The sequence below is a fragment of the Brassica napus genome, chromosome A1, assembly GCF_020379485.1.
Source record: "Brassica napus cultivar Da-Ae chromosome A1, Da-Ae, whole genome shotgun sequence".
Lineage (NCBI taxonomy): Eukaryota > Viridiplantae > Streptophyta > Magnoliopsida > Brassicales > Brassicaceae > Brassica > Brassica napus.
In genome coordinates this window covers 20574495-20589230 of record NC_063434.1, presented here as the reverse complement: position 1 = coordinate 20589230, position 14736 = coordinate 20574495, and the positions used below count along the sequence as shown (strand labels likewise).

Sequence of the window (14736 nt, the reverse complement as noted above, 5' to 3'; positions counted from 1 at the left end):
TTGATTTTAGTGTATAGACATTAATTTTTATTTTATTTTTGAAATTTGACATTTATATTAATTAAATTTTATTATTTGGTGTATATAATATATATTTCATAGAACTTAAATATGTTTTGGATATAATATTTCTAAAACTCATCAAAAATATATTAAGTGTTAAGAAAATATAAAGATAAATTTATTGTGAATATAAAACAAAGAATATTATAATAGGTTCTTAGTCATATAAAATATATATACATATAAATTATTAATTTATAATTTTAATGGGACCATATATTTACATAGCATTTTCTAAAAAAAATTATTATCTTTATTATTTTATCGATTGTGTCAAATTTTGAACCGGTCCGAGTTGGAATCGGTGAAATTTATTAATTTATAAAGATTATTAATTTATCGAGTATTAATTTATAAAGGTTCTACTGTAGGTAAACTATATACACATTTAATTATCAATATAATTAAAACAAAAGCACAAAGTTGTATTCAACTTAGTTCTAGGTAAAATTGTGTTTTATTACTAAATAATGTTCCTTAAATATAGTCTAACTAAGGTAATACAAAATCTAATAAATATCAATGTTTACTAAACGTTTATATCTCAATCAACTTACCCATATTTTAGCAACTATTTAACAAAAAAATTACACAAAAAGTCTAACTAAGGTAAAACTAAATCTAATAAATATCAATGTTTACCAAACGTTTATATCTCAATCAACTTACCCCATATTTTGGCAACCATTTGACAAATAAATTACAAAAAAAAAAAAAAGATCTTTAAATACATAGGGAACCCAAGCATTACTTATTATTCAGCACATTACATTGACTTCCTACGCATCTAATGAATTCACTCTTATTATAAAACACATTTGCATAAAAGCTTTTTGTATAAAAGCAATGAAGTAGTTCATCATTGATTCACATTTAAATAAAAGCTATATATATATATATATTTATTTATATTGTAGTCATTTTCACTTAGCTTTTATATAATCCTATCGACATACGTTTGAAAAGTTTGTGCCTTCGACGAGCATTACTTATTATTCAGCACATTACATTGACTTCCTACGCATCTAATGAATTCACTCTTATTATAAAACACATTTGCATAAAAGCTTTTTGTATAAAAGCAATGAAGTAGTTCATCATTGATTCACATTTAAATAAAAGCTATATATATATATATTTATTTATTTATATTGTAGTCATTTTCACTTAGCTTTTATATAATCCTATCGACATACGTTTGAAAAGTTTGTGCCTTCGACGAGTATATTGAAATACCAACTTATTTATGATTCAAAATTTTGTTTTAACATTATTTATCAAATATATAATAACAGATCTATATTACAAAACATAGACTCTAAGTTAAATATATGGGGTCTTTGTTTTGTAATATAGATCTGTTATTACAAAAAAATAGACCCTAAGTTAAACATATTTAAAAAAAAAGTTAAAACATATTTTTCTAAGGATAAAAGAATACGAAGAAAATTTGAAACTATATATTTTATTTATCAAAACAAGTATTATTTGTTCTGTATATGTCAATCTGGGTATTACCCGGTAAACTTTAAAATTTATACGGGGTTCCTTAGACCTGTATACGAAAACACTATTTTTTTTTTAAAACGACTTTTCCTTCTTCATTTCTAATATACTTATAAGATCTTAATTGTTTTGATCCGCATTTTCGAAGAGCGGATTTTCTTTGATTTTATATTTTATTATTTTGATCCGTGAGTTTAACGCACATATTATTTTAAACTTTTGATTTTATATTTTACATTGGTTAGGTTAGAAATTTTGGTTATGGAACCCATAACTAAGTTTAAAAAAATTAAAGAGACTTTAATGGTTATGAAAATGCTTATGCTTATATTTATAATGATTGAGTATTAGGTATAAAGAAACCGAATATTAGAGGACATAAAGAATATTCAAAAGTATTTGTTTATTACTATTTCAAACAGTTATTTAAATATATGAGTTGTTTAATTAAGATTTATTAACTACCAAATTTTAAATATGCAATTTATATTTCAATTTCTGTACATGTTATATTTAATAAGTTTTAAATAAATTATTATTTTTTAAAATTTTGTAGAGAATTTTTACCCATTATATACAAAATATATTTGTTGTTGTGTTAGGTTATAGCACGTATTATAACATGAGATCATCATTTACCTTTTTTTTAAATAATCATTTAATATATATACCATGTTAATATATAGTATTTCATATTTTTTATATAAAAATATATGCATAATTTTATTTATATGAAAAATAAAAGTAAATATTTTATTTTAAAAGGAATATGAAATAAAATATTCCATATTTTTTTAACTTATTTCACATTGGTCAAAAAATTATTTTAAATGTTTATAATTTATTAATAGTATTTTTGACTTGCGGTATATAAAATATTATGTTATAAACAAACACCTTAATTGACCAATATGAAATTTATAAATAACATAGGAAAGTTGTATTAACATTTTTCTATATAAATATATGTGGTGTGGAAGCACCATAGCCTAGTGGTTAAGGTTTAAAGGCTTCTACATCCAAGTTTGGGTTCGAATTCCAGACTATACAATTTTTGTAGATTACAGAAAATTCAGGTTTCAAGTTCCGGAGAGAGCGATTTATTAAAACAATTATGCATACTACGGAAGAAAGGCTTACAAGGGATCTTCAACATGGTGCAAGTAAATCTGGTCACTGCAAGTAAATCTGGTCAGGCGTGGATCTTCATAGGACGGCTCAGGTGATGCAGTTAGGCGTAGGTCCTCATAAGGCAGGTAGTATTGTCAGTTGTCGAATCGTTTATGTAATTTTTTTCATATCATAATAAATCAGCGTTAAAAAAAATATAAATATATGTGGTATAAAATTAGGATATTTTAAAGTCTTACTATAAAAATTGTTACCCTATAAAATCAATTACTAATAATCACTCCATTAGTGTCTTACCATAAATATTAGTTTCGTAGACTTAACAATAGTTTTTTTTTAGGGAGAATTGGAAAAATGAGACACTTTAAACTTTTGTTTGTCACAATAAGACTTCTCATACTTTTGGCAATTTTAGACATGTTTTACCCTTTTCTAATAGGAAAAATAGTTAATTAAATTTTAAAAATGTAAAAAAATATGAAAAGTGTTGAAAACATAAGTATGATAATATATATGTTTAAACTTTTTAAAAAAAAATTAGAAACATATTTTATTTTATCTTATACCTATAGTTAGAATACTCATTCTGGTAATCTGTGTAGTTTATATGTCTGATTCTAAGTATTAAACATAGATATATCATGGGTATATACCGTAAACTACCCTTTTTTATATATTCTAGCAAAGATAGAATCGGTTACGTTATAATCAAAAAAGATGTCTTAGGTATACCTACAGCTTGATAACGATATATAGGCACAATTTAATGATATAGGTCGGTTATATTACGTGACATAACTTGTTATGCCTTTTACCTTATATGACGCCTACAGGAAGAATACAACTCTCACCAACTATACGGTGTTCTGTTTAGATAGTGTACATATTCTAGACAAATCGTGAAAATATGTAAACTTCCATATTCGGTTAAAGAAGTTTTCTAAATCTAAACTAAATCTAACCTAAATCTCTCAAAATATATTTGAGAATATTTTTTCCTCGTTATTCTCCTCCTCCTCCTTCCACGATCTTTTTCTCAACGTTTGTGTTTCTCTCAAATTCGGTATATGGATATCTCGTTGCAGTGACAAGTGGAGTTTCATGACAAGTGGAGTTTCATGGTTGACCAAGAAAGAAAGGTGTGGTTCATTCGTGATGTAGTTGTTGTGGCTAGTGGAGCTTCGTGGTTGACATATAAAAGCGTTCATAGAATTACAAAAAAAAGCTGAAAAAACTTGAAGTTTCAGTTGAACAAAACCATTTCATGTACATTGAGAATTACTTGCTCATTTTTGTGACGGTTACAAAAGTTGGATCATGAACAAGGAAACAAAAGCTTACAAGATACAACTAATTGATTACTTGGTAACATTTTGTTTGTTCGGGAAGTAATGATGATAATATGGATCAGGACAAAAAAAAGAGTGAAGAAACGTGCATTTGGAAGGCAAAGCTGTTGGTGCCCAGAAGAAAAAAATGGAAGGCAAAGCTGTTTTAGAGGTCTTGCTGGTACAATAGATCGCTCATGTACGATCATGTTTCACTCCAAGACGATGTACTGCAGCATCTCTTGTGATGAAATTGAAACTTGCTCTGCTGGCCTGAACTGCTCCTGTTGTAGCTTCTTCACCTCACTCTGAAACATAACTTCTTCTCGAACTGTTCCGTCAATAGAGTTTGTCTGCAGTAAACAAGAGAGAAAAATGTTATACTAATTTTTGTCTGTAAAGAGAAGAAAAAAGATTGTTTGGAATGCTACTAACCTTGTCAAGTACCGCATATGAACAACTAAGAAGATCCCCTGCACTGTCTTATTTAATATCAGAAACAGTGATGTCAGACGTTGGATCATTAATGCGTATCATATTTTTAACCATGGAGGACCACACAGTCTCTCGCGCTCATGGTTCTGTATCTTTGAAATTCTTGAAAAGAAACATACACCATCCATAAACCGATCCCACTAGTTTCTGATAAACTTCAATACCTTGAGGAGATTTTCCGCCGAAATGTTTTAACCAAGACTTGAACCAAAACACTGACAAGCAAAGAAAAGAATACAACTTGATTCATTGAGAAATATCAGAATCAAATTGACAAACTCAACAAAAAGTGTATCACTAATGTACAAATCATTGATACTGAAACACTTAAACCATACCGAGCATAATATATTGCTCTAGAGCTTCTGTAGAAACTTTGTAGCGGATGCAAACATGGCAAATTCTGTTCAGATTTGCTAGACAGTTTACTGCATATGAACAACTAAGCATAAATATAGAAGAGAGACAGACGGATTTAACCGTTCGAAGAAGAACAAATCGCCATTGAAGAGAGGAAGAAGCTCTTGGCGGAGAAGACGCTAGAAGAGAATAATAGATTTAGGTTAACTGTGTTCTCTTTTTTTCTATTTTACATTATATATTTTAATTAAGTTGAAATTGATTAATCTAAGGGTATAATCGTATTAATAGTAATTAAAATCTTAAAACAACAAAAATCTTAGACAAAATCTTATTGAGACAAATTGGAGTTGAGAGTGTCCTTTTTTACCAATTTTTCCTTTTTTTTAATGATGGATTGTATTATTAAATCTTCTAGATAAAAAGTTCTAAATAATGAGAACCAGCAAAACAACTGTAGAAAAAAGATACACTAGTGTCCAAAATAAACTAACACACAACTATTTTGCTTATAGATGACTAAATATTTTTCATACAAAGCTCCATATTTGCTTCTGGAATAATTGAAGCTCAAAAGAGATAATCATCATATATATTCAAAAATACCACACTTCAGACTGAATTGAGAATGATTGTCACTCTCTTTTTAATACTCTAGCAGAAGCCACCGAGACAAGATAACTCTTTATATTTCTCTATTGATAATAATAACAGAATCAAAATATTACCGTTCCATAGAATTTGATGCAGCATTTTGAAGTAACTATAGTTTGCAGCTCCATCACCATCACATGAAGAACAATCAACGAATGAAGCCGGTAAGACCTTTTGCCACCATCCGCAATAGATCTGTCAATTACCTTTTCTAAACTGTTTAACTGAACCGAAATTTTTGTCTTTCCAAATCCATTGGAAGAAGCATACAAAAGAACAATCAAAAACTTTGTTAGATTTAAAATAAGTTGGCAATCCAACAAACTAAATAATCAGAAATAAATCAATTCAAAAAAGAAAAGCAAAACGAATTAAACAAGTCGATGTCAGAGATATAGAAGCCTCATGCCATCGGTTTGAAACAAAAAAAAAAATTCTTTTTATCTCTTGACTTAAGAATAGTTTTGTAATTGTATTAATTATAGTATATAGTTTATAAAAAAAGCGTTTCATTTAGAAGTAAATTGGATCCAACTTTGTGCTTTTGTTTTAATAGTATTAAATGATCGTGTTCTGTAGTATTGTATTTCACTACCATCCTTTCTATGGAAGGGATCAGATGTGTTATCGTCATTAATTTCCGAGCATTTACTTAAGTTTGTTCACCGTTTTTTTTTTTGTTATTGTGTAGTGATTTGTACGGGAGCAGAAAATGCAATCAAGAGTATTCCAAAGTTTCTTGTAGGTGAGGGCCAGAGCCGGTTCCCAAATTTTAGAAGTCCTATTTAAAAATTAAACTTATACTTAACACCTTTGCTGTCCAAAAAAAAAGACTTAACACCTTTAAAAATTAAAAAAAGCTTTTAATAAACTTTTTAAGCAAGAATTTAGTTCAAACTTGACCTGGTGAGAACTGGTTATCTACGCTGCACTTTGTTGTGACTATTTCTTAGCTATCTGACTGTTTCTTGAAGGTTCTATCTACTGCTATTGTAGTTTGTGCTTGTTTAAATGATGCATATCCCTCTATTGTTTGTAACATAGATATTTGAGTTTTAATGAAATTGAGGTGTGTTCCAAAAACAGATTTGTATACAGTCCAATAGCCCCTTCGGTTTTGTTTTCCTTCTTTTAATTATATTTTAATTGGTCTGTCGATTTATGTTGGTCGTGCGCAAAGAGACGACGGATCCCAGTCGCATATTTTATTGAGAAAGTGGCGTGGATATATCTAGAAGCCCATATAATTTGCCATATATCCTTATTTTTTTTTAATATTTTTATGATTATAATACCTTTATCTCTATCTTTCCCTCTTATCCTTTTTATGTGTTCTAATATTTTTATCTCTCGTACAAATTCTTCAAATCATCTTCTAATTCAACACAAATCTTTATTTTTTTATTCTGATTTTTTTGACAACCATAATGCTAATCTTATTATCTCACCCCAATTCCAATATTTCCAATTTCGAATCACAATCAACTTTTAGATAATATATACGTTGATAGGTATTTTATTACTTACCTGCTATTATTTAGATTTTAATGGATTCTTAATCGATACATGGAGTTTTAACTGTTACAAATAGATTTGGAGATATTTAATAGATAACTAATTAATTGTTAATAGTTTCATTAACTGATATATGATTTGTTAGTCGATACATTTAGATTGTTAGATGATACTGAAATTATTAGCTGATATGTTAGTTGGTATGTAGATTGTTACCTGCTATGTAAATATTTAGTTGATAAATCTACAGTTACTTGTTTTCGACAAAGCATGAGGACATTTTCGTCTGCACAGTGTCAAAAAATTACTTCTTTTTGGGTTATCCATAATTATGTGCATTCAGCTAATTTAGACCTTAATTGAAGATATTTCACACATTGTCTCTATTTTAATTGTTTCAGAGCATAAATGTTTATATATATATATATATATATATATTTATATATCTGGTTCTGGGTGACGAGCTAAAACAAAATTACGTTTATCTAGTTAACAAATACTCCTTTCATGAGTTTACAAAAGAAAAATACTCCTTTCATTTCGTAAAAATAGATTTTTTAGTGTTTTCACACATTAAAAAAATGCACTAAATCACTATAATAAATGTATCATATCTTCAATTTTTAATAATTTTTAACTAATAATAATTCAATAAAATCAATTAATTTTATTGAAATTTACATTTTTTTTTATAAAAAACACAAAAAATCTATCTTTGTGAAATATTTTTTTCTTTCTAAAACATCTACTTTTGTGAAAAGGAGGGAGTACGTGCAAATGACACAGTTTTAAATATGAGGTCAACCATTGCACGCTTAATTCCTTAATTTAAGTTAAATAATAGAATTCAAAGATTCAATGCATTTGGCTAACTGGTAAGCATTAGTATTACTATTTAAATTGTATTATAGAACAATGTTTAAGTTGATCGTGAATAAAGTAATGTAGAATCTTGAAAGATCGGCACTTGGTCAACATAGTTTAGAGAATTTTACTTAACTAAGTATTGAGTTTTGTTTTCTTGGCTTACTTTTCTCTTGGATACTTGTTCGTTTCTTACATTAATCTTAAAGAGATTGTTCTTAATCAGAGACACAAGAACGCTCGTGGGGATGACAAGGTTTGTTTGCTTGCTTTTGTTTGTCATGCTCTTAAGTTTTACATATGCAGCTATAACGCCAACAAGTCCTTTGTCAATAGGACAAACTCTCAACTCCTCTGATGGTGTTTATCAGCTGGGGTTCTTCAGTCCTAATAACACCCAGAATCAGTATGTTGGAATCTGGTTCAAGGGCATCATTCCTCGGGTGGTTGTGTGGGTGGCTAATAGAGAAAAGCCTGTTACTGACTCCACCGCAAATCTAGCTATCACCAGCAAGGGAAATCTTCTCTTATTTAGTGGCAAAGATGGCATTGTCTGGTCCAGTGGAGAGACTTTTGCATCTAACGGGTCTCATGCAGAGCTTTCAGACAGTGGAAGTCTTATTGTCGTAGACAAAGTTTCAGGAAGAATTCTATGGCAAAGCTTTGACCATCTTGGTGATACTCTTCTACATTCCTCATTTCTTATGTATAACCTCGTCACCGGTGAGAAGCGGGTTGTGACTTCTTGGAAAAGTTACACTGATCCATCACCTGGCGACTTTGTGGGTGAGATTACACCACAAGTGCCATCACAAGGGTTTATTATGAGAGGCTTGAGGCCTTACTGGAGAAGTGGTCCATGGGCTAAAACGAGGTTCACTGGGGTACCTCTAATGGATGAGTCATACACAAGTACATTCAGTCTTCACCAGGATGTAAATGGGTCAGGATACTTGTCTTTTTTTCAAAGAAGATACAAAATTTCACGCATAATTTTAACACCAGAGGGATCAATGAAGATTTTTCGTTACAATGGAACGAACTGGGAACTGTACTATGAGGCTCCATTAGCCAATTCATGCCACATATACGGTGTATGTGGACCTTTTGGGTTGTGTGTTAGTTCAGTTCCTCCAAAATGTAAATGCTTCAAAGGGTTTGTACCTAAATCCATTGATGAGTGGAAAAGAGGAAACTGGACGAGTGGTTGTGTGAGGCGAACCGAGCTACTTTGTCAAGGAAACTCTACCGGTGAAGATGTAAATGTCTTCCATCCTGTTGCCAACATAAAGCCTCCAGATAGTTACGAATTTGCAAATTCTCTGAATGCTGAAGAATGCTACCAAAGTTGCTTCCACAATTGTTCATGCTTGGCCTTTTCTTATATTAGTGGAATTGGGTGCTTAGTATGGAACCATGACTTAATGGACGCAGTGCAGTTTTCTGCAGGAGGAGAGCTTCTTTCCATTCGTCTTGCACGTTCTGAGCTAGGTATGGCTTAGAAGACAAAATAAAAGAACTTTGTCTTTTGCTATTTTATCTTCTATTTCAATTATATAGAACAAATTTGTTTCTCTTTTGTTAGGTGTATATGGCTTATTGTTTAATTTGTTGCCATATATTTCTCAGATGGAAATAAGCGCAAGAAGACAATAGTTGCTAGTACTGTGAGCCTTACCCTTTTTGTGATTTTGGGCTTGGCTTCGTTTGGTTTCTGGCGATGCAGACTGGAAGATAATGGTAACACATTGACTTACTATCTATCGCTTTCATCTATTCATTTGTTGTCAGCAAACTAATCTAAAATAAAATCATTGAGTATTTTTACTACTAGAGATGACATATTAACACACAATTTCTAACTCAAATTTCAGCTCATATATTAAAAGATGCATGGAGGAACGAGTTGAAACCACAAGATGTCCCAGGTTTAGATTTTTTTGAGATGAATACCATACAAACTGCCACCAATAACTTCAGTCTGTCAAACAAACTCGGACAAGGTGGATTTGGTTCTGTATACAAGGTCAGAAACTTTTAATCCTCTTTGCTCTTTTTATATATTCTTTCTCGAGATGACCTTGTGCATTTCTGCTTTAGGGAAAACTGCAAGATGGAAAAGAAATTGCTGTAAAACGGCTTTCCAGCAGCTCAGGACAGGGCAAAGAGGAATTCATGAATGAAATAGTACTCATCTCTAAACTACAACACACAAACTTAGTTCGGATATTAGGATGTTGCATTGAAGGAGAAGAGAGGCTATTGATTTATGAGTTCATGTTGAACAAAAGCCTTGATACTTTTATCTTCGGTAGGTCTCTTCTTGCCTCATTCTTTTCATAGCAGCAGTTTTCTCTTCACGTCCAACACTTTGTTTGATAGTGTGTACACTGTATTATTGCTTAGATTCAAGAAGAAAGCTTGAGATTGAGTGGCCTAAGAGATTCAGTATCATCCAAGGTATTGCACGTGGACTTCTCTATCTCCACCGTGAGTCACGCCTCAAGGTCATTCACCGAGATCTGAAGGTGAGTAATATTCTTATGGATGAGAAGATGAACCCAAAAATATCAGATTTTGGATTGGCTAGGATGTATCAGGGAACCGAACATGAGGAAAATACTCACAGGGTTGCAGGAACTTTGTAAGAATCTATTTTCAAAAACATGCTTAACGTGATTCATAATCATATGCGAAAATTTAAAGGGAAACTGTTTGATGTTTCCACAGAGGATATATGGCACCTGAGTATGCATGGACAGGAATGTTCTCTGAAAAATCCGATATCTACAGCTTCGGAGTTCTGTTGTTAGAAATCATCAGTGGGGAAAAGATCTCAAGATTCGGTTATGGCGAAGAAGGAAAAAACCTTCTTACATATGTAAGTATACTTAAGTAAGAATTTACGTTTTCATATTTATGTTCTTAAGATTTGAAACTAAACAACAGGCGTGGGAAACTTGGGGTGAAAATGGAGGAACTGATCTCTTGGACCAAGGCGTTGCGTATTCATGTCGCCCGTTAGAAGTTGAGAGATGTGTTCATATTGGTTTGCTCTGCGTTCAACACCAACCTGCCGACAGACCCAATACACTTGAGTTACTGTCTATGCTCACTACAACATCAGATCTTCCATCACCAAAACAACCCACATTTGTAGCGCAGACGAGAAATGAAGAATTCATGGCTATGGGTTTGACCACCGTCAGTAAGATGACAGATTCTGTAATCCTTGGGCGTTAAGAAACGATGACAAGTTCTGCAGGTACTCATCCTTCTTGAAAACATTTCCAGATAAATAAAAATATCGTTTGATGCCTTCTGGCGTCTGAATGCTTTGATACCAATCACTTGTAACCACTATCTCTCAAAAGCTTATAAGCTTCGCTCTAACGGTTGTTTTTCTCCTTCACATTTTCTTCTATACTCCTGTGTGATTCTTTTTAACTGAATCGTGATATATTCTGCAACGGGCCCAACTTTCAAATTGGTTTTAATATTTAGTGTTGTTCAAGAGACTAATGGAACATAAGTGCAGTGTGGTCAACATTTTTTTTTAAATAATATATTTCATTAATTTTCAACAACCCCAAAATTGGGTATGTTGGGAAAAATTAATTCAAGAACAAGAACTTTCGGATTAGAGCAGATCGCCAATCGTTTGGTTCCAAATTTCGGTTTTAGGGTTTCTACTTCCAGGTTCCGGGTCAAATGATTCTTTCACTGGCATGTAGAGAATAATAGGTGCACTTGCCCCCATAATAATTTAAAATTTTAGTATATTTCTTAACAAAATTGATGTCTACACCTATAATCAAATGTAAGTTTACACATATTCTAGCATTTATGCACCCACTGAAAAAAATCTTTAGATTCGCCCATGTTCTTTCTGCCAAAAGATAAATACAAATTTTTTTTAGCTAAGGTAAACATCTTAAATAGCATTAATCTTCCTAAATTTACCTGAATATAGAAGTATTATAATATCTATAGCTATTTTCAAGAAAACTAGAAATATTCTATTATCTAATGATACAGTGAATGTTTTCTAATTGTAAGAGATAAACAATCTTTACTATTACTAGGGGTTGGCCCGCCCTACGGGCGGGTGAGTATACATTAAAACTTATTTATACTAAAATATGTTTTAATTTTATAAAACATTTGAAAATTTACTTTAAACTTTTTTTATTCTAAGATCATATATATTGTAAATTTTATTAAATTTTGCTGGTTTGAGTTGAAAAGACCATTAGATACAAAATTATTAAATAAAAACTAAGAAAAATGCATTGATTAATATTTTTCTATTTTATTTCCATTGCAATTTGATAAATTTAAGAAAATCTAAAGCAAGAATAACAAATATTTTTTTTATTTCTAGTACCAGATTTTAATAGTATTACAATAATTTATTTTTTCGCGATAATAATACATCCACCTCCAAGCTAAATCAATCGAAAATCAAATGTAATGTGATAAAATTATAAATATTTATATTTTTAAAGTAAATGTAAAAAGTTTCGATAATTTCATAAATGATAATTAGAATATTTTATGTAACAAAAATTATGTTTTCAAATATATGTTTTCAGTTTATATTAGATATTCAAGTTATAATGAAGTTTTCCTTAATTTTTAGTGTTTTACTAATTATGTTTTGTAAATTATTTTAGCATTTTCTGAATGTTTTTAAATTTTTTTTATTGAAATGTCACTCATGCTATTTAAAAGTATTTTTATAAATAGTGTTATAAATTAATAAGATATTACATTTCTAATAGAATTTTACTTGAATTTCACACCCTATCATAACAAATAATTTACTTTGAATAAGCTAGAGTAAACCAAACATAATTTAATCAAATAACTTTGTAGTGTAATCATTAATAATATGGACATTAAGAGAAACCAAACAGCGTACAAATGTTTTCTGAAATTTGTTTTTCTTTTCAAAGACTAAAACCTAAAGAAGTAACTAAATCATTTAATCTTTTCAGTGGTGATGTATTGAATGTTTCTATGTAATTAAATATCTCATTCTCAGTTTCCACATAGTAACATAACATCATAAAGCATGTATACTTACATAATTAAATGGAACAAAACAATATGTTAGGTTTATATTCCAGACCAAAACAATCAAAGAATATATCACCAAAACTGCAAACAGTTACGTATATACTTTGAATCTACACAAATCATGATTTATTTTTTACTCTTGTACATTTACTTTGATTTTTTGTTATACTTTTTTTTTCTTAAATTTGATTTAGATATTGCGAAAGAAGAAATAATTGACTCAATGTAATAGAGTTAGTATCTTAATTAGATTCACAATATAAAAGTTAGTGTTGTTTGTTACTGCTATATTTTTTTTATGTTTGCTTTTTTTTTGAACATCATGTTTTCTTATTTTACGATCAAGTTATTATCCATGTATAAAACATATATTTTTATCATAATTTGGATTGAAGAATTTTAGAGTTACATAGCAAAGTTGTGTATGTCAAAAGCATCATGCCATCCTTTGTGTATCTCATCGAGACAACCACGAACCAAACCAACTTGACCATCACAACCTGCCACCTATCCTCATCATCATCATTGCCACTAAAACAACCTGCCACCTATTATCACCATCACCTGAGGTCAGAATGTCTCACAGACCTGTTGTCTCCATGCGAGATACATTTGAAGCACCTCTGCTGATGCAGACATTACAACTTTGAGCTGAATTCTAATTTTTTTTTTGGGGAAAATATGCTTTCGCTTTTGTTACATACATTGCAGCAAAGAACGAAGCTACCAACGAAAAAAATCTTACTGCACTTTAAACAAATGGATATATTAAAAACCACTTCAATCAGAAAAACAAAAGCTACAAATTATTGTGCAGGAAGTTTTCTACATATCAATCAAGTGTAGACAAATCAAAACCTGGCTCGTCTCTGGTAGAATCTTGATGTTTCTTGATACAATTTGGATTGAAGAATTTTTAGAGCCAAGTTGTATCGAGATAACCAGGAACCCAACCAACTGAATCATCACCACCTGCCATCTATCATCATCATCATTGCCACTAACTTGAAAAATCTAATTCCCATAGGCTAAAAGTTAAAGATGCATATATATTACTCATCATAAACTGCATCCTTTCTCTGCACTCTCTTGCACATTCATCTCGTTTCGCTGCAAAACGCCAAACTGTACCGTACAATGGGTTTCACTTCTTAAGATCAAATACCTGTAATTGTATAACCACCTTGAGCTCACAAAGCAAGTACAATTATTATAGAAGCAAACAAAAAACAATCCAAGTAATAAAGTTTTTGTTTTTTCATGATAAGAAAAGTGTAAACGTTTTTTAATGTACTAAGAAACTTTCTTACACATGAATCAGAATCTTTAAAGCCAAAAGATCATGTAACTTTCACCGATAACAATCAGAGAATGACAGAAGATTTAATCATGACAGAACACTAAGAATATCGTAGCTCTACAACCCACATCGATTCAACTTGTACCATATAGTTTACAACAAAGTGATTCCATCCACAATCTAAACTCAAATAAAGTGAAAAGTAGATTAAAATCCTCTTCATATAATTAAAGAAAGAACGACCCAGAACCGTGAATTAAGTTTTTTTTAACCAACATCAACGTAAATGCAAAGTTGAAGTAAGGTGAGCTCAAAAGTTACGATCTTTAATATCTGATACAAAAATCAAAACAAAAGACACAGACCTGTTCTGCTCTCATCAACCATCGAAGCCTCTCTTTAAGAACATGTACAAACTAATCACTAATGACTGAGAAA

General features: G+C 30.5%; 2 protein-coding genes across 2 annotated transcripts; one reads left to right on the top strand and one right to left on the bottom strand.

Annotated features, from left to right (window-relative positions):
• Positions 1-3926: 3926 nt before the first annotated feature.
• LOC111208606 lies at positions 3927-5258 on the bottom strand. The gene is made up of 4 exons (XM_048736306.1): positions 4862-5258; positions 4688-4738; positions 4464-4510; positions 3927-4381 (listed from the first exon to the last, which is right to left on the bottom strand). Exons 1-4 carry the CDS (start codon positions 4971-4973, stop codon positions 4241-4243), a joined length of 351 nt encoding a protein of 116 aa, XP_048592263.1. The 5' UTR covers positions 4974-5258; the 3' UTR covers positions 3927-4240.
• A 2906-nt stretch (positions 5259-8164) lies between these two features.
• On the top strand, positions 8165-13654 carry LOC106453175 (G-type lectin S-receptor-like serine/threonine-protein kinase At1g61500). The gene is made up of 4 exons (XM_048736301.1): positions 8165-9407; positions 9546-9656; positions 9791-9942; positions 10017-13654. Exons 1-4 carry the CDS (start codon positions 8165-8167, stop codon positions 10257-10259), a joined length of 1749 nt encoding a protein of 582 aa, XP_048592258.1. The 3' UTR covers positions 10260-13654.
• The last annotated feature ends 1082 nt before the right edge of the window (positions 13655-14736 follow it).